The 23,924-nt window shown below is 36.5% G+C and overlaps 1 protein-coding gene across 2 annotated transcripts in view; it reads right to left on the minus strand.

The window, feature by feature from the left end:
• EPHA6 (EPH receptor A6) overlaps nucleotides 1-23,924 on the minus strand; it is an 898,848-nt gene that overhangs the window by 137,425 nt on the left and 737,499 nt on the right. For both annotated transcript variants that reach the window (XM_037058993.1, XM_037058992.1), the window contains exon 13: nucleotides 21,463-21,524. In XM_037058993.1, the coding sequence (XP_036914888.1) occupies nucleotides 21,463-21,524 (62 nt within the window). The remainder of the gene's footprint in view (nucleotides 1-21,462; nucleotides 21,525-23,924) is intronic.

The following is a 23,924-nucleotide window of genomic DNA, read 5'->3' on the forward strand; positions in this document are numbered from 1 at the left end:
ACAGTACATTTAATTATTTACTGTATTCACAGAGTTGTGTAACAATCACCATAGTAAATTTTAAGACCTTTTCATCATTCCTTAAAGAAACGAAATACTCACAGGCAGTCATTCCACATTCTCCCCAAATCCCCCACCAGCCCTAGGCAATGATTAATCTATTTTCTATTTCTACAAATTTGGCTATTTTGGGTATTTCATATAAATGGAATCATACAATGTGGTCTTTCACAACTGTCTTTCATTTAGTATAATTTCAAGGTTTATTTATGTCATAATATGTAGCAGCAGTATTTGAGTATTTTTACTCATAAGTAACATTCTATTTGTTTAATTTATCCATTCATCATGTGATAGATATTTGAGTTTCTTCCACTGGCTATCATGCAAGATATTTTGGTTACATATTTAACTTCCTTTATGAGAACATTTAAGTTCTAATCTCTCAGCAAATTTTAATTATATAATAGTGTTATCAACTATATATGTTAGATCCTCAGAATTTATTCATCTTATGACTGAATATTTGAACCTTTTAAAAAACCTCTATTTCCCCCACTCACCGCACCCATGGTAACGACTTTTCTATTCTTTGTTTCTGAGACCAACTTTTCTTCTTCCCTCCCTCCTGTTGAGGGCAAGGGGAACTAGCCAGAACATAGCTGTAAGGAAGCAAAAGGTGTTTTACTAACTAAGGCTAAGAGGCTCCGGGACACGCCCGAAGAACAGGGTGTGTTCCAGGATGTGGGTTAAGAGCAAAGGTTAGTCAGGCAGATAGCCATCTGGACAGTCACTAGGGAGGGAAACTTTGCCCCTGTGCACGAGCTCGACTGACCAATCAAGTAAAGGAGCACGAGCCAGTGCCCGAGTTAACTCACCAATGATCAGTAACCCTATTGTGCCCCTGAGCCAACCGCTAACCGCCACATCTGCTTCTGTATCCAGCTTGCTTGCGGCACCTCCATAAAACCCTAAGCCTGTAAGCGTTTGGCGCGACTCTCATTTGCAGCCCTTGCGGGCACCGTGTCTCCGGACACTTTGGAGAGTTCGCCCCTGCGCAGGTTAAACTTGGCCAATAAAGTAACATCTTTGGAACCCCGAAAGTCTCCGACATTTGTTCTCGCGGTTGGTGAATGCAACACCTCCCTTCTTCTTCTCCTCCTCCCTCTCTTTGTCTCTTTCTCTTCCCTTCATTTTTTTTTAGATTCAACATAGAAGTGATACCATGCAGTAACTGCTTTTCTGTTTTCCATAACGGCTGTACCAGTTCATATTTCCACCAATAGTGTACAAGGGTTCCCTTTTCTCTGCATCCTCACCACCATTTTTGCTGTTGTCCTTTTGATAATAGCTATCCTACAGGTGGGAGGTGATACCTAATTATGGTTTTAATTTGCATTTTTCTGATCATTAGTGGTGTTACATGTCTTTTCATCTACTGTTGCCCATTTGTCTTTTTTTTTTTTTAAATTTCTTTTCAGGTTCATTGTCCACTTAAAAAATTGAGTTGTGTTTGTTGCTCTTGAGTTATATGAGTTCCTTGTATATCTTGGGTATTAGCCCCTTATGAAATATATTGTTTGCAAACATTTTCTCCCATCCATAGGTTGCCTTTTCATTTTGTTGATCTTTTTATTATTATTATTATTATTATTATTATTATTATTGCTGGTAGAAGCTTTTAAATTTGTTATAATCATATTTATTTATTTTTTATTTTGTTGTCTTGTTTTTGTTACCAAATTCCCAAAATTATTGCTAAAACTAATGTCAGGGTGTTTGTCTCATATTTTTGTCTAGGAGTTTCACAGTTTGGGGTTTTATGTTCAAGTTTTAATTCATTTTGTGTATGGTGAAAGATAGGGGTTTAGTTTCATTTTTTTGTATAATGGCTGTCCAGTTCTCCTACTACCATTTATTGAAGAGACTGTTCTTTCCCTATTGTATATTTTGTGCTTCTTTTATTAAATTAATTAATTAGTGTTTGTTTTTATGCCAGTGCTATCCTGTTTTAAATATTGTAGCTTTGTAATACAGTTTGAAATCAGAAAGTGTGATGCCTCCAGCTTTGGAAATTTTTTTCAAGATTGTTTTGGTTATTTGGGGTCTTTTGTAATTCCAAACAAAGTCTAGGATTAATTTTTCTGTCTCTGTAAAATATGCCATTGGAATTTTGAAAGAGATTGCATTGAATCTGTAGATTGCTTTTGCACAGTATGAACATTTTATGATGTTAAGTCTTCTAACTCATGAGCACAGAGTATTTTCCATTATTTGGATCCTCTTCAATTTCGTCATCAATGACTTACAGTTTTTAGTGTAAAGATTTTCTTCCTTCTTGTGTAAATTTATTCATAGACACTTTATTCTTTTTTGATAAAACTGTACCTGGCATTGTTTTCTTCATATTTCTTTCTGATAGTTTGTTAGTGTATAGAAATGCAATTGATTATCATATATTGATTTTGTATCCTGCAAATTTAGTGACTTTATTTATTACTAACAGGTTTTTTTGGGTGGAGTCTTCAGGGTTTTCTATATATAATATCATGTTATCTACACATAAGACAGTTTTACTGCTTCCTTTCTGATTAGGATACATTTTAATTCTTTTTTTTTTTGTTTAATTGTTCCATCTAGGTCTTTCAGTACTATATTGAACAAAAGTGGTGAGAGTGGGTATCTTTGTTTTATTCTTAACTTTAGAGGAAAAGTTTCCAGCTTATCACAGTTGAGTATGATGTTCGCTGTGGGCTTGTCATTTATGACCTTTATTTTGTTGAATATGTTCCCTCTATAGTCATATTGTTGAGTTTTTAAATCATAAACGGATATTGAATTTTGTCAATTGCCTTTTCTGTATCTATTGTGATGACTGTGTGACTATAATACTTCATTTTGTTAATGTGGTGCATCATATGAATTGATTTGTGGATGTTGAACCACCTTTGCACCCCTGGAATAACTTCCACTTGACCATGGTGTATGATCCTTTTAATGTATTGCTGAATGGTTTGCTACTATTTTGTTGAGGAGTTTTTCATCTATGTTCATCAGGGATATCAGCTTGTGGTTCTCATTTCTCGTATTATCCTTGTCTAGCTTTGCTATCTGGCTTTGTGAAGTAAGTTTGGGAGCATTCCCTCCTCCTTTATTTCATGTAAGTTGCAATTATTTTAACTGTTCTTATTACCGATATTTGAAAAGGCTTGTATTAATTGCTTTATTATCAGTGACATAGCAATCACAGTTCTAATAACAATAAGTAGCACTATAAAATGAGCTTTTAGTGTTTAAAAAGAATGTAAACCACTTTCTCTATGTTATTTCATAGGGCTATACAATGTAGTATATTTATTTTTAGTTCACATGACCGCCATCTCTTCAGAGTTGGTCCAGAATGTGGAAAAAGGGGCTGGGCTCTTATACTCCCACATCAATCAATCAATGATTCAGGCTGCCCTGGTAAAAGTGTCATAGCCTTGGGTGAAGTAGCTTTCTCAATTCAAGGGCATTTTCCAGAGAGGCACTGAGGTAAGAACCACCGGCTTCCAAAATTCTAGAGCCTATAGAAATAAGGGGGTTTATTCTGAGAGTTGTTCCCAAGAAAGTTCCTTCATGAAAGTCTCTAAAGAATCTGCTTCCCACGGAACATAATCTGTCTATAGATAGATATAGAAAATCTCTTTATCTATCATCTATCATCTATCCTTGTATCATCTATCATCTATAAACTGTGGGCTTGATGAAAGAGAAGCTCCCCAAATAGTTCTATATATTTTTTGGAAACTCATACTTCAATTGTTGCCACATTATTCCTAGGAAAAAATAGCTAATATTCTTCAAACACTACAAACCAGTCACAATTATTTGCCCTTTACTGGTATTACCTCATTTAATCCTTGTAACAACCCCGTGATATGTATAAGTGTAGTTTTTATCTTCATCTTATAGATAATCAAACTGAAGCACAACAAGGTTTAATAACTTAGTACTTATAAAGTAAGGATTTGAATCCAGGCAATCTAATTCCAGAGCCTATTTTCTTACTAACTGGAGTTGTCTGAAAAAGAGTTACACCAAACTTTGGCATAAAGACCCAGTCTAGGCTGGTTTGGGAAACATAATTTGGCTTAATAAAGCACGGTATAAAAGGGCTATGAGACTATTAAACCAAAAACAAACAAATAAGAACATTCCAGATAAATAAAAAAATGATGATTTATTTACCTATGTCTGGTTGAGAGGTCAGTCTCATTTATTCATACTTGAGTTATGGCACAAATCTATCTCTCTACCAATGATGCAACTCTCTCCTTCAAACAAAATCTATATTCTTTCTTCTAGTCCTTAGCAACAGAGCCTCCTCAAATGTGGTTTAGGACATATTGGTTTTCTTGAATATGGTGGATGGTTAATAAAAAGTGATTGAACTAAATAGCCTTTGATACTATTTTGTAGGGCATCAGTTGCTACTGCTATATTCTTCCTATTGTGTTGTATTAAAAAGTCTGTTTTCTTTTCTTAAGGTTAGATACGTGTTTTTTCCCTTTTAGAGAGCAATTCTATCACAGCATCCACTCTACAGCTGTGTCTTGTGTCAGCACTTGATAAATATTAATTCAAATTGAATTGAATTGTTTATGAGGGGAGGAGAAAAATGTGAAAGCACTGAGATTTAATATCTTTGGGCTTCCTACTAGAGATTAATCAAAAAGAAACTATGAATTTTTTAATGACATGTGGTTATTTTCCCAGGAAGGCAGATTCAAATGAAAGAGAGCGAATGTGGCATATTTACACTGCATCTGAGAGCTTAGTACCAAGAATTCAGTTTGTCTTCATTCTTTTTCTTTGTTTCTCAACCTTACTGCTGAGAAACCTGGTTAAACCTGGAGTTTAACCTCCAAATGACAGAGAGGATGAGGCTGATTGGAAGGTGTTTTCTGAAGGTTATTATATAATGATGTCTGCTACTTTGAAAATTGCAGAACTGTACCAGACTCCCTCTCTCTAAGACCCTAGAGCACAGCATGCGTCAGATCTGAGCAGTCACTGGCACGCCACATTGTCTCCACAGTAATGCAAGCTCCTGACCATGGTTGTCAAGGCTACGCCTTCTAAGTTGTGCCCCACGGACACTTTAAGCCTCTCTGCATCCATTCATCTTAGGCTGACCTCAAGTACTCAGCCTGTACTTAGGACAAATGTAGTATTTGAGTGCTATGCTGTCTTGATGTTATCACATCATTGTCTAGCAACACTGAAAACACATACATGTATTTTTTCAACATAATAAATGTACTTAACAAATATACTCTATGAGATACAAATATCACCCTGCCACTCATTCATTTAAAACCCTTCAATGACTGAACAAAGTACACTATTCAATTCAAAGTTATGACCCTTGCTCCTGTCTCTAGTTTTATAGCCTTCTTCTGATTTAATTTTTGTGTGTTTACTCCACACTTACAACTATTTCATATTTAATGTACTTTCCTCTTCCAGGAATACTCTTCTAGTCTTCTGTCACTGGAGTTTTTTTGTGATAAGTATTATCTCTTTTAGGAGGTTCTTGCTGATACCCCAAGTCCTTTCTTTCAGCAGTACTCTTTGAGCATCTACTATAGGCCCAGTTACTGCTTAAATTGCTGGAGTCAAAGTGAGAAGCAAATGGAAAGGTACCTGCTCCAATTGTACTTACATTTAATTAGAGGCAGGGAGACAAAAAAAGAAATAGGTAAAAAAAAAAATGAGATACTTTCAGATAAAGAGAAACTATAAAAAGAAAAAATAAGTAAAATGTGTATGAAAGGGAATGAATGACATGTTGGAGCCTGTGACTAATTTCTAGCATATACAAATGACTAATTCAGGGATGAGTTTGGCATGCTAAGGAAATGAAAGCCAATGAGGCCAGAACTTGAGAGAGAGAGAGAGAGAGAGAGAGAGAGAGAGAGAGAGAGAGAGAGATCTATCTGACAAAGAGATCTTTCTGACAAAGAAGAGGTAGGCAGAAGCAAAATGCAAAATGAGGTAGGATCTTGTAAGTCAAGGTGAAGAGTTTGAAATCTATTCTAAAAGTAATGAGAAGTTAGAGAAGAACTTTAGTTGGGGAGTGATACACACATTCTGACTTGTGTATGGAGAATGGAAGCAGAGAGATCAATTTGGAAGCTATTAGAGTCACACAGGAGAGAGAAACTGGTGGCTTAAATCAAGTTTGAGATCCATTTTAGGGGCCATAGCAGCAAGACCTACAATAGAGTGGGTGAAGGGGGAGAGGGGTGAGGAAAGTGGGGAAATAAAGATGGACCAAGTTTCTCACTTTAACGCCCTCAAAGCATCCTGTCTACACCAACATTGGCTAAAACCACATGTGTATGTGTGTGTGTATGTGTGTGTGTATGTGTCTCTCACACTGTTTTGAAAATAATATATTTTTTAACATAACCTTACCTAGGGCAATGAGCATATCTTGCCTTATTCATCTTTGAAATCTCAGAACCTAGCATCATGCTTGGCACACAGTAGGTATTTGATACTCACTTGATGGAATAGAATTAAATTTATTTTTCTTTTGATGGAGTGAAGTACTTCAAGCTTTTAGTCAGTAGTTAGATATTCTTGAAGTACTTTTCATGGTAAGTTAAATGTACTGTGAGAGATTCCCTGAGAAAATCACCAGTAAGTACAAAGTATTTAGTATACTTGCAGCCATCTTCACTTCTGAGTGCAAGACTCTGGTTTGAATCTAATTTTGAGCAGCAAATTCTTATATTTTTTGCTACAGAGTAAAGAAAAGGGGGCTAAATGTGTCCTCTGAATTTCTGCTATATTTCTTTCTAGGTCTTCACTGGAGAGTCATAGTAACGTGGAGCCCACCAACAGAACAGCCTTGCTCACTAGGAAGGGTCTGTGCACCACAGTATAAATCACAGCCTTCAGACTTTCTTGTTGAAAAATGTGCACTGCTCCTTGGTATAGAGTAAATAATTATAATGATTCAGTGTCTTGAAAATGTTAAAAATAAGTCATAACACTACACCCGGTGGATGGTACATTACTATTCTAGAGAAAAATTAATAAAAATTGTACATTACCATTCAACAAACATTTATAGGGAATCCAATTCATTATACAGTGTCTTAGTTGAAATCAATAAACCACCTTCCAAAGATTCCTCACAAATTTGGTGCAATAAACACGATTGGATAATGACAATTAATGCTCTAAAATGAAGAATGAGAAAGTTTGGTTTATATCTATGTCAAAACACTTTTTTTTGTTTCACTAACCATGAGTTACAAAACATGGCACCAAGCTTTCAAAACAGAATGACAAAAATAGAAGGTTTAGCTGAAGCCTTGGGAAATTATTACTTCCAAATGCTGACTTGAGCTGTAAAATGGCTGTGTAGGGAATGTAACGTACTAAGCAGCTTACAAAAGATCGAGGTATATGAACAGTGGGTGCTTTAGAAGCCTCTCATCCCCCCTAATTTTGTGTTGGCCAGAGGCCTTTCTGAGAAAACTAGATGTTGTCTGCAATGTAATTGGTCTGTAAGGGGCAAAAGACGGGAATCTGTTAAGAGCTACAGCAACAGAGAGAAGCTAACTTCTGTGTTCCTACTTGTTTCTTAGTGCAAAAATAGCCTCCCCACAGTTTCTGCTTCTTCTCACTTCTTATTGTTTTTCTATCTGAAATTCCATTATTAAAATTCTATTCAGACCAAATTCATAGAATCAAAGGCTATGGGGAGGGAGATATGGGGTGGTTACTAACAGGGACAGTTTCAGTTAAACAAGATGGATAAGCTTTAGAGATCTGCTGGACAATACTACCTGTATTCAACAACACTATATTGTACACTTGAAAATTTGTCAAGAGAGTAGATACTATGTTACATGCTACTCTCAGAATAAAATATAGTAAGTTATATTTGGGCTTGTAAGTTCATATAAAAAGATGCAAAACATTATGAAGAGATTAAAGTCATATTTGTGAATCACATACTGGCATAAATTAGTCTAATCTAATATCCAGCTAAGACCTATGGCAAATAAAAAAGGAATCTTAGATTTATGCTGCAGTAAGGGTCTAGTTTACAGGTCTATGAGGTGGAAAAGGGCCTAGACAGAAGAGAACATGAAGAACAGAGTGGATGCCACAGAAAAATGGGCTTTAAAATTTTTTGGTCAAGGAAGTCATGTGAGGAGAGGAAAAACACACTTAAAAATTTTTTTGAAGGAAATTCCTGGCCCCTTTTGTATTGGTAGCGACATCCTTTAGCTGTAGTCTGTGTTAAAGAGGCTTTTATCGGTTTGCCTAGGGATTTAAGCAATATCTTTAAAATAAATACGTATGGGAAAATGCATTCTGAGTTCTCAACAATTGATTTATAAGTGACTTTACAGAAAATAGTCCTTGGGGAATTACTTCTACTAACTTAAGTTTAAAGTTAAAATTCAGTTTTTTTATGTTTCTATATCAGAAAGTTGTCCATCCTATAACTTTTAAAAATGGTCCTGAATTTGAAAAAAATGGCTAAGGTTATTTACAGATTTGAAAAGACCATATCATTCTTTCTATTTTTAAAAAAGATTTTATTTATTAATTTTTACAGAGGGGAAGGGAGGGAGACAGAGAGGGAGAGAAAAATCAGTGTGTGGTTACCTATGATGCGTCCCCTACTGGGGACCTGGCCCACCACCCAGGCATTTGCTCTGACTGGGAATTGAACTGGCAACCTTTTGGTTCGTAGGCCAGTACTCAATCCACTGAGCCTCACCAACCAGGGTGATTCTTGTTTTAAGATAACCATTGAACAAGTAAGGGTCTCTATGTCTTTTTTACTGAAGTCTTGGTTCTTGGGGCCTCCTCACTTGAAAATCTCATCATAATTTCTTGTAGAATATTTACTAAACCTTTCAAGGCTTTTCTTTTGTAGGCATCCTGGATTTGGACTTAAACTTGGCAGAGTTATATTTCAGTTATAGAAAGGAGAGGCCACCAAATTTATTTTAATCATAAGGAAATTAAAAAATGTCACTTATAATATACCTAAAAATTCTAGCGAAAAAAGTAGATAGGGATTTGTGAAACATGACAGTTGTACAGAATTATATTTTCAGAGTTTAAAATAAACCTGAATATAATATAGCTTGGAAAGCTTGCTACTGAATTTGATTTTTTTTTTTTTTTTGCTTAGATTTATATGACGGTAATCTACTCCAGCTACTATGTGCTTGCATTTAAATAAAGCCAAAAATAAAAATAACAAACCTCCAGTCCAACAACAACAACAACACTTTTTTGTGTGGCATTTGGGGCAGGCTGTCACAGAGTGACACAGTCTTGATGAAGCATCATTAGAGTACATCAGAATTACCTGTGGAAGTTTTTGCAAAATAAACTTGCTTGTAGGTCTGCATATGTATTTTGTAAAATCTCTCCAGGATGGTGATTTTTATTTACAGATGTGGTTGAGAACCACTAGTTTGAAGTCTAATATTCAGTCCTACAAATTCAAAATCTCTACTGTGGTCCAAAAGGGACTGTAGAAATAACCATAGAAGAATTTAGGAAAATGCGTAGAATTTCTCTATTCATCACTATAATTACAAATAACATACCAACTAAAAAATGAATGTAAACTCCTATATTCAAAAGGAGGATTAATAAGGAAAATAAGAAAATCCAATTTTATGGTACCAGGTGCTACAAAGGATACAACCTCTTTTTTGTACTAAAATGTTTAAAAAGATAAATTCAAGCTATTAAAAGTTAGTGCTGTAACTTCTAATTTGAAAACAGAAAGTTCAGCCAACGTATGCTGGGTTCCAAGCACACCCTGCTTTCATATATTTAAGCGTGTACCGTCACATTAGTTGTAGATTATCATCTGGCATTACACTGGCACAAGCATGATAAATAACAATAGTCTACATGAAGTTTCACTTTGCTTTCTGAATATATAATTAAGGGGATGTAGTTCAACTATAACTTTTATGTTTTAAAAATAGGTATTGGTGAGTAAATGCAGCTTCACTTTTTTTTAGTGCTGAATATAAAATGAATTTAATGTAGTTTAATTTTGCTCTTGTATACCAGCACAAACATAATTCCATACAACAGAATTCACGAGAAAAGTGTGCTAATAAAATATAGCTCTCATTATTAATATATAACTAGCATAAGGTAAGATGCCATCTTTACTAGATTTATAATTTGAGTACATAAATATTTAAAAGATCCCTTTAATTTTTTAAATTAATATTTGTTTTGCATTTGTTCAGGGAAACTCTTTGGATGACTCACATTGCTTTTGAAGTGATAAGATGCATTTATATGTATTATTTAAATACTCATATTTCTGAGGTACATCTAGATTTTTTTAAATGGTGAAAATTAAAACTATTTTTAGCCACTAGAAAAAACAGACCAGGAAGTAACACAAAAACTAATTTAAAATCTTGGCAACATCTGAAATATAATAATGATAACACTAGTAATAATAAACATTATGAAGACTTTCATTTATGCCAGACACTATTCTAGGTCTATTGGCAATGTAATATTATAATAATCACAATATCTGTAAGAAGTAGTTATTGACTATCATTAACCTTATTTTGTAGATAACATTTTACCCTTGAATCTTCCATTTCACTTATACACTTTATCTAATCCACCAGCAAATCCTATTGGCTCTAACTTCAAAATGCAACACAGAATCCACCATTTTCCTTCAATCAGCTGCAACTGTCCTCATCTAAGTCATGGTCAATTTCTTATCTGTATCACTGCAAAAACCTTGTCATTTCCCTGCACTCATCTGTGCCTCCACATAGGCTGTTCTCAGCATAGCAACCAGAGCACCCCTTTGAAAAATAGATTATGTTATGTCTTTACTCCAAACCCTAAAATAGCTTCCCATCTTATCTAGAAAAAACTCAAAGTGCAGCCAAGTTTGAGAACCATTTTCTTCCAAGATTTGAATCCTTTTCTGCACCCACCAACTCTCTGACTTATCTCTACTACCTTCCCCCTTAGTACACTCCTCTAGCCATCATGAGAGGGTGACTACATATTTTATCACGTTAACTGTCGAGTAAAAGGGTTACTATTAATAACTATGAAGAGGTGACAGGCATGAATCAGTACTGTCTTGGGCAACAAGCACACAGTCTTAGAGCATAAGGACTTAATTTACAGTTTGATGGGTATAAAATGCTTCTACCTCAGGGCATTGGCACTTGCTCTTCTAACTGTTTGGAACATTTTCCTCAGGTTCCACTTGCTGTGTTCCTCATCTTCTTCTGTTCATATACGTATGTCACTTTCCATGAGACCTTCCCTGTCCACTCGATTTGACATTGAAACCCAGTCTCACTCCCACCTCTGCTTCCCCTGCTGTGTTTTACTCCCCTCACTGATGTGCCATACACTTTGCTGAATTTGTTTCTTTTTTCACTAGATTTTTTATTTTTATTTTGTTGGCTTAAAAAAAAGATTTTATTTATTTATCTTTAGAGGGGAAGGGAAGGAGAGAGGGAGAGAAATATCAATGTATGGTTGCCTCTCATGCATCCCCTGCTGGGAGCTGGCCAGCAACCCAGGCATGTGCCCTGACTGGGAATTGAACCGCAATCGTCTGGTTCGCAGGCCCACGCTCAATCCACTGAGCTACACCAGCCAGGGCTATTTTGTTGACTTTTGTATTCCAAGCTCCAGAACAGCACCTGCCCTACTATATATAGTCTGTGAACATTTATTTATGCAAAAAATGAATGAATGATTACCAGCAGTTTAACATGGGGCAAGTACCTAATTTGCTTTGCCTTAGTTTCCACATTGGTAAAATGGGATAATAATAATGTCTACCCCATAATGTCATAATAATCACTAGGTGAGTTATTACATGGAGTTCAAATAATGCCTGACTCATAGAAAGCACACACAAAAGTTATCTAAATTGGTTAATTAAAGATATTCATCTTCATTTTTACTTTAGCCACTGATTCTTAGGTTCACAGCAGACACGGTCATCTCTAAAATTGCTTCATTTCAGAAATCTTAAATATCAATCTAGTGCATTGGTAAGCTGGCCCTGACTTGTACTATTTGGCAATATCTGTGGTGCAAATACTCCCATCATGACCAATTTCAGCTATTAACAGTTTAACAACCAGCTCCCGAGATTTCCAACTATTTAATAATTGTCTCTTGCAAGCTGGTATAATCTGGCTCTAACAAACCATTGCCAATATACTGCTTTCTAACCACATTCTTCTTTTCTTGGTGTTCTCTCACACTCACATAACACTACTTCTGCTTTTACATAATAAAACCTTCCAGCACATAAATGTCTATTTATTTAAAGCCAACAGAATGGCTATCATTAATAAATCCACAAACATATCCTAAGAATCCTGAAACACCAATCCAAAAGAACCTATGCACCCCAATGTTCATAGCAGCACAATTCACGATACCAAGAGTTGGAAGCAACCTAGATGCCCATCAGTCAATGACTGGATCAAAAAACTATGGTACATTTACACAATGGAATTCTATGCCGCAGAAAGGAAGAAGGAACTACTACCCTTTGCAACATCATGGATGGAACTGGAAAGCATTATGCTGAGCGAAATATGCCAGGCAGTGAGAGACAAATATCATATGATCTCACCGTTAACAGGAATCTAAACAAACCAAACAAGCAAGCAAAATATGACCAATGACACTCAAATATGGAACAGGCTGACAGGGTCCAGAGGGGAGAGGGGAGAGAACCATAGGAGAAAAGGGGATGGACTCACATGAACAAGTATAAAGGACACATGGACAATAACTAAGGGTGGGGGGTGGAAAGGGGAGGGAGGTGGGGAGCATGGGGTGGGGGGCGGGCAGGGTTGGGAATATAAGACAGAAACCTGTACTTGAACAAGAATTAAATAAAAATTATATTAATAAATAAATAAATAAATAAATAAAAATTAAAAAAAAATAAATCCACAAACAAGTGCTGGCGAGGATGTGGGGTAAGGGGAACCCTACTGCACTCTTGGTGGGAATGCAGACTGGTGCAGCCACTGTGGAAAGCAGTGTGGAGATACCTCAAAAAATTAAAAATGAATCTGCCTTTTGACCCAGCTATCCCACTACTGGGAATGTATCCAAAGGAACCTCAAACACATTTGAAAGAACATAAGCACCCTTATGTTCATCGTAGTATGATTTATAATTGGTAAGATATGGAAGCACCCCAAGTGTCCATTAGTAGATGAGTAGTAAAACAGCTATGGGACATTTACACAATGGAATACTACTCAGCTGTTAAGAAGAAGAAAATTTTACCCTTTGCGGCAACATGGGTAGACCCGAAGAACATTATGCTAAGTGAAATAAACAGTCAGAGAAAGACAAGAATTATATGATTTCACTCATATGTGGAATGTAGTAAACAAACTGAATCAATAAGCAAAATAGAGACAGTCTCAGAGACAGAGCACATGACAGCTACTGGTGGGGAGGAGGTTGGAGGGTGGAGGGATTGAGCTAAAAAGATAAAAGACTCATGGACATAGACAACAGTGTGGTGATTGCTGGGAGGAGAGGGATATAGGGGTACTAAATGATAATGTAAAATACAATAAAAGACAAGGTCATTATTAATTAAAAAATAAAGTCTATCAGTGTTTATTTCATTCTTTATCTAGCCTGAATTCACCAGTTGCTTACCTGAAAGAGTCTTTTGCCACCATCCCAATTCCACTTTAGTTCCCTTGTTTTTCTGTTGTACCTGCTCTACAGACAGCACTGTGTCCTGTCTCCATTCTTATATAGGGGGTTGAGTGTTCCTGCAAAAGCCATGGGAGCATGCACAGCACTGCCAGAGCACACTCAAGCTCTCCAGCATCAGCAGGATGTCAGCATGACTGGTTAGTGATGCTACTTTTTCCACGACCCCAGACAGGGGCTGGCACGAATGCAGGGAGAGTGCATGTAACAAATAGTAAAAATTATTGGGTCAGCAGTCCAGAAGATCCTCTCCTGGGCCACCTAATTTGCATGTCATTAAAAACCTTGGTAAAAAAAATTTTTTAATTTTATTTATTTATTTATCTTTAGAGGGGAAGGAGAGAGGGAGAGAGACATCAATGTATGGTTGCCTTTCGTGCATCCCCTGCTGGGAGTTGGCCTGCAGGGAACTGGCCTGCAACCCAAGCATGTGCCCTGACTGGGAATCGAACCGCGATCCTCTGGTTCGCAGGCCTGTGCTCAATCCACTGAGCTACGCCAGCCAGGGCCCTTGGTAAAAATTTTTAGTTGTTCTTTCTAGGGCCCAGACAGAAACTGTTTTCTTGGAGTAGAACCTGCTTGTAACGATCCTGCTCTTTTCCTGATCAGCTAATTTTCTTGTTTACTCCAGCAATTATTCTATACATTCACTAAAAACAAAAGTTTGTCCTCAAACTCCCACATATACTGTCTCCCTACTTCAGGTGGAAGTGCAATGTCATCTGGTATTACTTCCTTCAATTTAATACCTATTCCTCATAAATCTCTCTAGATGCACAACACGTGGTCCCTTCAGTCTTGGAAGATGTGGACAGCCTTCTGCTGCTCAAAGTCAGTCCTCCACCAGGGTTCTTGGCTTTGTAGCTTCTAATGTGCTAAGGTGCTTTGCCTTACCAACCTGTTTTCTTTGATTCCCTATCCCTCAGTGCATAAATTCTCTGAATTTTTTACTGTCCTAAAGGACACGATTGATTTTTCTTTTATTGTCTACTAGCGTCTGATTTCTCTCTTCTTGCCTTGCTATCTCATTCACTTTTTCCCTAAAAAAGGTCTCCACCCACCACACCCTACTGATCTTTCATTCTCATTTTGCCCTCTGTAGTCTGGCCTCTGCCTGAAATCATTAAAAACGCTCTCGTTGAGATCACTGAGGACTCCTTAAGTGACAAATCCCAAGGATGCTTTTCAGTTTGTCTTTTGATTTCTGTACAGCATTTGATAAAATTGCTTAATCTTCTCCTGTCTGAAATGCTCTATTCTCATAGGTGTGGGACTCCACATCCTCATCTTCCTCCCTGCTCCTCTCTGACATCTCATTCTTTGCTGTCTTGGCAGATGCTACCCCGCTGCCACCTCAGGTTGACATGCCACAGACTAACAGCCTTGCTTAATCAACTCCTTTCCTTTTTCCAGCTTCTTCCTAGGAAATATCATGGTTTGGCTTCAATAGCTATGCTTATGTTATCAACTCCCAGATCTTTATCTTCAGTAAAGATTTCCCCACTGAGCTTCAGATTTATATTCTAATTTCAGTCTGGACATTTTCACTGCATGTTCCAGAGGCATCCCAAAATGTAACATGACACATATTAAGCACATCATCTTCTCTCAACTACCAGCCTCTACCAAAGTGAAGACGCTGTTCCTGGTCTGCATCTCCATCTCAGGTGGTAGTGTGCCAGCTTCCACACATTCTTTTTGCTTTCAAGCATCCTTTCTTGAGCATATCTGGAGCTATGATTTCCTTTTTTAAAAATTTTTATTGTATTCTTGTTTATTTTCTTACAGCTGTCCCAATTTTCACCCTTTGCCTTCCTCCAACCCCAAGGTTTCCTTTCTCAATCTGACCTTGTTTGCATTTGTCTTTATTAATTTCTCCCCTTTTATACGTGTGATTTATGGATGACACTCCTTGCTTGCTCATGTGACTGTGCTGTGTAAATCATGTATGTGTATCTTTTCTCTCATGTTGGAGGACTGGAGGCTGCCGCATGGACATAATGTATCTTCTTGAACTGAAACCCATGGTATTATGTTTTTGTATAACTGAGTTTTATGATACAACAAACAAATCATATTCAAGAAGATTTATAAAATAAAGAAATAACTTTTATCGTTGACATATAATATCTCAATTTTAAAAAATATTTTATGGCTATTTTTGTAATTGACTGCTAGCTAATATTGTTATAAAAATGCAGGCCAAGAGACCTGGGGACAAGCAGCTGTTAGGTAAGTGTCACAAAAAGTGTGAAATCCACACGTACAGAGGAGGAAGAACAAACAGAAACGATAGTCAAATCTGTACTTAATTCATGTTAAGAACTAAGTGCAACTGGAAAAGGTAGGAAAATCTGCACATCACTGGGGTCAGACTTCCCAGGCAGCCAGCCTGCTGTTCCATTTTATATCAAAATGAAAAGCAAATGCATAGTGACATACCCACCCACACCCCTTCTCCACACACACACATGCACATGTGTACATGCACACACACAATTACTCACACACATATACATGTATCCACACCACCCCTGCCAATATATATCTGGAGGAATGCCTGTAAGAATCCAAAACAGTATAAGATTTATGAATCCACTGCAATATCACAGACAGCTGCCACCACCACTGGCACTAGATGGTAATCTCGTATTTTGTTTTGCTTCCACCGTTTCATATAAAACAGAAACTGAAGTGATTTGGAAGTAGTGTGGGAGACCAAAGGGAAATCTTCTGTGCCGCCGGAAGCAGAGTACTGTTAACCAGCCATGGATGTCTTCCCTGCTACGCAATGCACTCAGCCACGTCACTCTTCTGTGTTCACGGAAGCTACAATTACCAAATTCTACAGCAGCAGTTTGAAAAATGACTTTGCTTTTGAGAATTTATGGGATATATACAAAAATATATTTGTATTATATAAAATATTATATATAAATATATATTTATAAAATGTTATCTATAAATATAATATAGATTATATTTAATATATATATTATATATATTTCCGCTTGCATGAAACATTGAGTGTCTGCTATTGACATAAAGGTTATAAAGCACTTTGAGGTTCTGGGATAAAAGAGATGCCTATAAAGGAGCATCAGAATATTAATGAAGAGTGAAAACAGAGTATTTGGCCCTATTCCCTATCTCCCTTTTTAAAAAATAGAAATTCTGTGTGCAGAAGAAACACATAGATGGGAGATGGCAATGGACTTATAAGAAGTACATAATAAGCAATTTAATAAAAAGATAGAATTCATAGTATATGAGGACACGGCTTTTTGAGTGGGAGATGAGTTTGAATCCTCACTCTACCACTTATAATGTGTTAGATATTACTCTATAAAGTTCACAACAATCTACTAATACATCCTTCTAACATTTGTATGGGGTAAGTGCTGTTAATATTCCTATTTTAGAGATGAGGTGACAGGAGCAGAGAGAAGTTATTACTTGCCCAAGTCACAAGGTCACACAGCAGCGAGTGGTAGAGCCAAGGTGAGCCGAGTGAGCATGTTAAAAGTTCTCACAGTACCATGGTGGCCACCACCAACTGAAAACTGACTCTTGCCCAGACTCTATGGTATCTTACATACATGGTGTCTAAAAGCTGAAACATATTGATGTTTAAATTTTAAATGATGAGATATGTCACTTATTAATATGTAGTAGATATTTATAGGTAAATATTTTATTTATAATATATTATCTTTTCTTTAAAATTATTTTAATTGACTCATAATTTGGCAGGATAAAAAGTATATCTGAAGCCTACATTTCTCTCTTACTTTGCTTGTGGTAGGCATTTGATCCAATTTTCAGCAGCAATTTAGATTGGGTATGTGCTCCATTATATGCCATTATACTCATCTCTAGGATATAGCTAATATAAATATAGAAACCTCTTCCAAACATCATTAGATAATAATGTATATCTGATAAAAATGAGTTTTTGGGTAAATATAATGGAAGGGCATAAGGATATCTGAATTTCAGGTACCATAGATGATCCCGATAAATTATTCTAAAATAATTTGGCACATTTACGGGAGAAATGAATATGAACTATAAAATAATATTTTGTAGCTGAGAATGGCTGTAGAAAAAACAAATAGCTCCTGTCCCCGAACACCTATGAATTTCATTTTGCATTGTGTGGGGAGTATTTCTTTATAATAACGACGATTCTGCAGAAGTCAGCTTCTTGCATTCCATCTGGACATCCAGTCCAGTCACGGTGTGAATGGCCATCACTATGAATATTGAAAGCAGCTGCAAGAAGAGAGCATGGGGTCAAGAAAAATCAATGAAAATGAGGTCCAGAGGGAAAGGTGAGATACACGCACGGCTTGTCTAAAATAACATGGAGCAGAACATGAAGTGAAGAAACAATCTTGAGATGGTTTGTTCTCATAAAAATGAAGGATAAAGTGACATGACACATTTCAAATAGCCAAAGTCCAGTCAGTTTAGAAGTCAGAAAAATGGCTATGCCTTTGTAGATAGATATATTTTAAAGACTACAGTGACATTCAAATATGTGACCTCTGCTGGGGATGAAAAACATTGACCCTTATGATTATTTTTCATATATTTTTACTATTAAAAATAATAGTAAAACATTTTTATTGCCTATGATGGCTTTTGAAATGTTAAACACATTATAAATGTATTTTAAAGTAGAACTTCCCGGTGCCTTCTCAGCTCTTCCTGCACCACCGCAGGCATGCCTCACTTTATCGTGCTTCACAGACACTGCTTTCTGCAGATTGAAGGTTTGTGGCAACCCTTTGACAAGCAGGTCTATTGGCACCAGTTTTCCAACAGCACTTTCACACTTCATGTCCCTGTGTCACATATTGATAATTCTTGCCATATTTCAACATTTTTATTATTTTTATATTTGTTATGGTGATCTGTGATCAGTGGTCTTTAATGTTATTATTGTAATTGTTTGGGGGTGTCATGATCAGTGAACTTAATAAAAGCTGTGTGTGTTCCTACTGCTCCCTCAATCAGGTAGTGCCTCATTTCTTTCTCTCTCTCTCCTCTCCCACCCTGATCCTCTCTCTCTGGCTCTCTCTCCTCTTGGGCTTACTTGTACCTTTTGACGCAATGATATTGAAATTAGGCCAATCACTAACCCTACAATGGCCTCTTAAGTGTTCAAGTAAAAGGAAGAGTTGCATGTCTCTCACTTTAAATCGAAAGCCAGAGATACCGAAGTTTAGTGAGGAAGGCACGTCAAAAGTAGAGAAAGGCTGAGATCTGGGCTTGTGCCAGTTATACAAGTTGTGAATGTACAGGAAAAGTTCTTGAAGAAAATTAAAAGTGCTACTCCAGTGAACACAGGAGTAATAAGAAATTAAAACAGCTTTATTGTTAATATGAAAAAAAGTGCTAGTGAACTGGACAGAAGATAAAACCAGTCCAACATGCCCTTAAACCAAACCCTAATACAAAGCAAAGGCTGAGAGAGGTGTGGAAGCTGCAAAAGAAAAGTCTGAAGCTTTCAAAAGTTGGTTCATGAGGTTTAAGGAAAGAAGCTATCCTCATAACATAAAAGGGCAAGGCGAAGTAGCAAGTGCTAATGAAGACACTGCAGCAAGTTGTCTAGAAGATCTAGCTAAGATCGTCAATGAAGGTAGCTGCACTAAACAACAGATTGTCAGGGTAGATGAAATAGCCTTCTACAGCTTTCATAGCTACAGAGAAGTTAATCCTTGGCTTCACAGCACTAAAGGACAGGAGACTCTCTTGTTAGGGGCTAATGTGCTAGTGACTTTAAGTTGAAGGCAGTGCTCATTTACTATGCCATAAATCCTATAGCCCTTAAGAATTATGCTAAATCTTCCCTGCCTGTGCTTTATAAATGGAAGTACAAAGCCTGGAAGACAGCACATCTGTTTACAACCTGCTTTACTGAATATTTTAAGCCTATTGTTGAGACCCACTGCTCTGAAAAAAAATTCTTTCAAAATATTACTGCTCATTGACAATGTATCTGGTTACTCAAGAGCTTTGTAGATGTATAGTGAGATTAATGTTGTTTTTATGCCGGGTAACACAACATTCATTCTTCAGCCCATGGTTCAAGGAGTCATGTCCACTTTCAAGTTTTATTACTTAAGAAATACATTTCATATGGCCATTGCTGCCATAGGTAGTGATTCCTCAGATATATCTGGGCAAAGTCAACTGAAAACCTTCTGGAAATGAGTCACCATTCTAGATGCCATTAAGATCACTCATGATTCATGAGAAGACATCAGAATATCAAAATTAAAAGGAATTAGGAAGAAGTTGATTCCAACCCTTATGGATGACGTGAAGGTTTAAAACTCCAGCGGAGGAAGTAGCTGCAGATGTGTTGGAACCAGAACTAGAAGTGGAGCCTGACGATGTGACTGAATTGCTGCATTCCCATGATAAAACTTTAAGAGCTGGGGAGTTGCTTCTAATGGATGAACAAAAGTGTTTTCCTGACATGGAATCTACTCCTGGTGAAGATGCTGCAAAGACTGTTGAAATGGCAACAAGGATTTGGAGTAGAATACAGATTTAGTTGATAAAGCAGCAGCAGGGTTTGAGAGGATGGACTTCAATTTTCAAAGACAGTCTATGGGTAAAATGCTATCAAACAGCATCACACGCTAGAGAAAAACTGTCTGTGAAAGGAAGAGTTGATCTATGTGGCAAACCCCATCGTTGTCTTATTTGAAGAAATTGCTACATCCACCCCAGCCTTCAGAAACTGCCATTGTGATCAGTCAGCAGCCACCAACCTTGAGGCAAGACCAGCAAAAAGATTAGGACACTGAAGGCTCAGATGATGCTTAACATTTTTTTTAGTAATATAGCATTTTTAAATTAAGGTATGTATATTGCTTTTATAAACATAATGATATCGCACACTTAACAGACTACAGTATAGTGTAAAGATAACTTTTATATGCACTTGGAAATAAAATAATTGTGATTTGCTTTATTGTGATTATTTACTTTATTGTGATGGTCTGGATCTGAATCCACATTATGACCAAGGCATGTATGTATATAAAACAAATGATTTTTGTTTACATCATACATACAAGGAAAAGTCACTTTAAAAAGTACTTTAAAATTTTTTGTTCTAGAAAAAAATCTCTGCTAGACTTTTACTCTTTTGCATTTTGCTTTCTGAATAGCCAGCCAAATGAATTTAAGAGGGATAAATTTGATTGAACCAGTTTTCTGATATCAATCTGAGTCATTATTGATCAATATACATCAATTGAAAGGGTTCAGCATTATAGACAATGCATAAAATATGCTAAAGAGTTAAGTCTGATAAAGCAAAATAAACATCTATGTGAAGTAACTAAGTTTCATTCAAACTCATTCTTTATAACATCATTTGAAATACAGATATATTAACATGGCAAGTAAATTTATAAGAGAAAGCAATTACATTGTGTGTATATTCTCCCACTTAGTAACACTTAGTAATATATCACAGTATCAGAGAAATGCACCCTAGAGAAAATGTTGCTATTCTTCATTAAAAAAAAATCCCTGAATCACATTATACAAAAATTAATTTATGATAAATGATTTAAATCTAGAACTCAAAATAGCTTATTCAAATGCCATTAGAAAAAATAACCTCACCCGCAAAAAGGAGTCTAGGGACCCATTCTCCATGTATTCCACCACGATCATCACTGGTCGGCCTGCATGGAGAGGAGAATACAGGATCAGAGCAATTAGAGAACCATGCGCTGCAGCTAGAGCTTTCCAGCTGTGGCAGCTAAATTATTTGTAGTTTATTAATAGGAGTTTCATTTTCTTACATGTTGCTAGAAAAGTACTCATTATACACAGGCATGTCTCCATTTCTTTATAGCATTAACTCTTTTGATTTCATAGAAAGGACATGAATTAAAATTAGATTACAAAAGAATTAAGTACATCCTTTTCGAAAGCCCTGTGATCACTTGTTTGTTTAGATTCTATATTTTTTGTCCTGAGCTGTTCCTTAAAAGATCGTCGACAAGCTAAAGTCAAGGTTACAACAGTTACCACAGCTTTTTTGACACTCATGGTTTGCCTTCTCCTATCGGGGCAGCAATTGTGGCTGAATTACATGAGACTGAGCATTTCTGAAATATCACTAAGGCAAAGCAGAAGAAGAGAAATTCATAAATTCTCCTTAAGAAATTATAAGCCATCGGTTATAGTCTGCTTTTAAGGGCTTTAAAGTAGAAAAATGTCAGTAGATTGATGAATGCTACAAAGTTGGTGGGATTTGTAATAATGCTTGATCATCTCTTTATTAGAGATATATTAAATCAACAGAACAATGATGGCAGTACATGAAAAATAAGTAACTCTGATTTCATAGTCTAGTGGAGAAGCTAAAATCAGCAACTAAACATCATTTCTTTTCTATCATATCTATTTGCAATTGTTACGGCTCCTAATGCACATACTAGGTAGAATATTTGGCATAAATAACTTTGATTTGCTTCAAAGTAAAGAATCTATTTGTTCGGCCCAATTTCCCAAGTTTAAAATGATAAACTCATTTCAGATAAAGGGAAAATGTTATTTACCTGAAATAAACATGTATGGATGGCATATTTACTTTTTACATCTTTATTTCTTGCTTCTCATTGGAATTTTTAGCAGTTTAACCTGCACTGTGCACAGACTTTTTCCTCGTGAGCACAAAGAAGATCTAGAAAGAAATTATGTGCACCAGTCATAGAAATGCTAGGTCTCACGTAATTCATGTCCCTTTTATGAACTCAAAACCTTGTGGGTTATAAAGGGTGATGGCAACAAATTAGTAAATGTCTTCAAATGCTAGATTTTTACAGTTGAGTCTACATTTTAAAGAAAGATATTCTAAAGGTTAAATGTGGTAATTAAGTTCTTAATTTATCGTGCATCGAATTAGAATCCAAAGAAGACATTCATTTTGTTGGATTTCTACAATGCTCCTTAAAGTCATTCATTTCACCCAAATACAGATCAGGATCTTTATTAGAAAATATTGAGGTCAGATGAACTGTCGGCACTATCGTAGGCAGTAACCCAGAAGATCAGGTTTTAACTCTGAAAGTGTGTTACGAACTCTTTTATTTGGCCATTGGTAACAAAGAGCTTAGAGATAGGAGCCTGATGCAAACATCTGGTTGGTATGCAGGGGAAAATAAAAGGCCCTCTGAATACTTAAATATAAAAATATGAGACCAATATTCTACCTTGAAGTAAAATGAATTATAGGTGTTAAGGGAAAATGTTGGGTTACTTCAATAACTGCCTGACTTCTCTGCCCATAGTCAAAACTTTTCAATCTATCTTGACCATTGTGCTAGAGAAACATATTTTTAAAAGATTTTATTTATTTATTTATTTATTTATAGAGGCAGGGGAGGGAGAGAGAAAGAGAGGGAGAGAAACATCAGTGTGTGGTTGCCTCTCATCTGTCTCCTACTGGGGACCTGGCCTGCAACCCAGGCATGTGCCCTGACTGGGAATTGAACCGGCGACCCTTTGGTTCATAGGCCAGCACTCAAGCCACTGAGCCACACCAGCCAGGGCAAGAAACATAGGTAGATTTAAATAATATATTTAAAAATATTTATCCTCTCTCTAAGAATATCAGTCTCTTTAGAATAAAAAAAGTTTGCAAGCACTTCACTTATATTGATACATACTATTATTAGCCCTATTACACAGATCAGAAAATTGAGGGATAGAAAATTAGACCACTTGCCTAAAGTCAAAACACTGATAAGTGGGAGTGTCAGGCAGTCTGTCTCAGAATTTAAACTCTTAGTCTACATGTCATGTACCTCACAGACACTATTTATAGATCAAAGCCGTAAGGCTCTGTTAGTCAATCCTCATCTTTCCTAACAAGCCTTATCATTTCCTGATCCATCAGTTGTTGTTATAGCCTATACCTCTTCATTTCTGCCTTCTTCAGCCTTTCCTCTTGGTATTCCCCTTCCAGGATTACCTCCCAACCTGCTTCTCTCTGTAATAGCACCGCAGAATGTATACACTGCACCTCTCCCTTGAGAATTTCCCACAGTGATATTTTCTACAGTTGCATTCCCATC

Source organism: Sturnira hondurensis, unplaced genomic scaffold, assembly GCF_014824575.4.
Source record: "Sturnira hondurensis isolate 20B ecotype Veracruz unplaced genomic scaffold, ASM1482457v3 Scaffold0010428, whole genome shotgun sequence".
Taxonomy (NCBI): Eukaryota; Metazoa; Chordata; class Mammalia; order Chiroptera; family Phyllostomidae; genus Sturnira; species Sturnira hondurensis.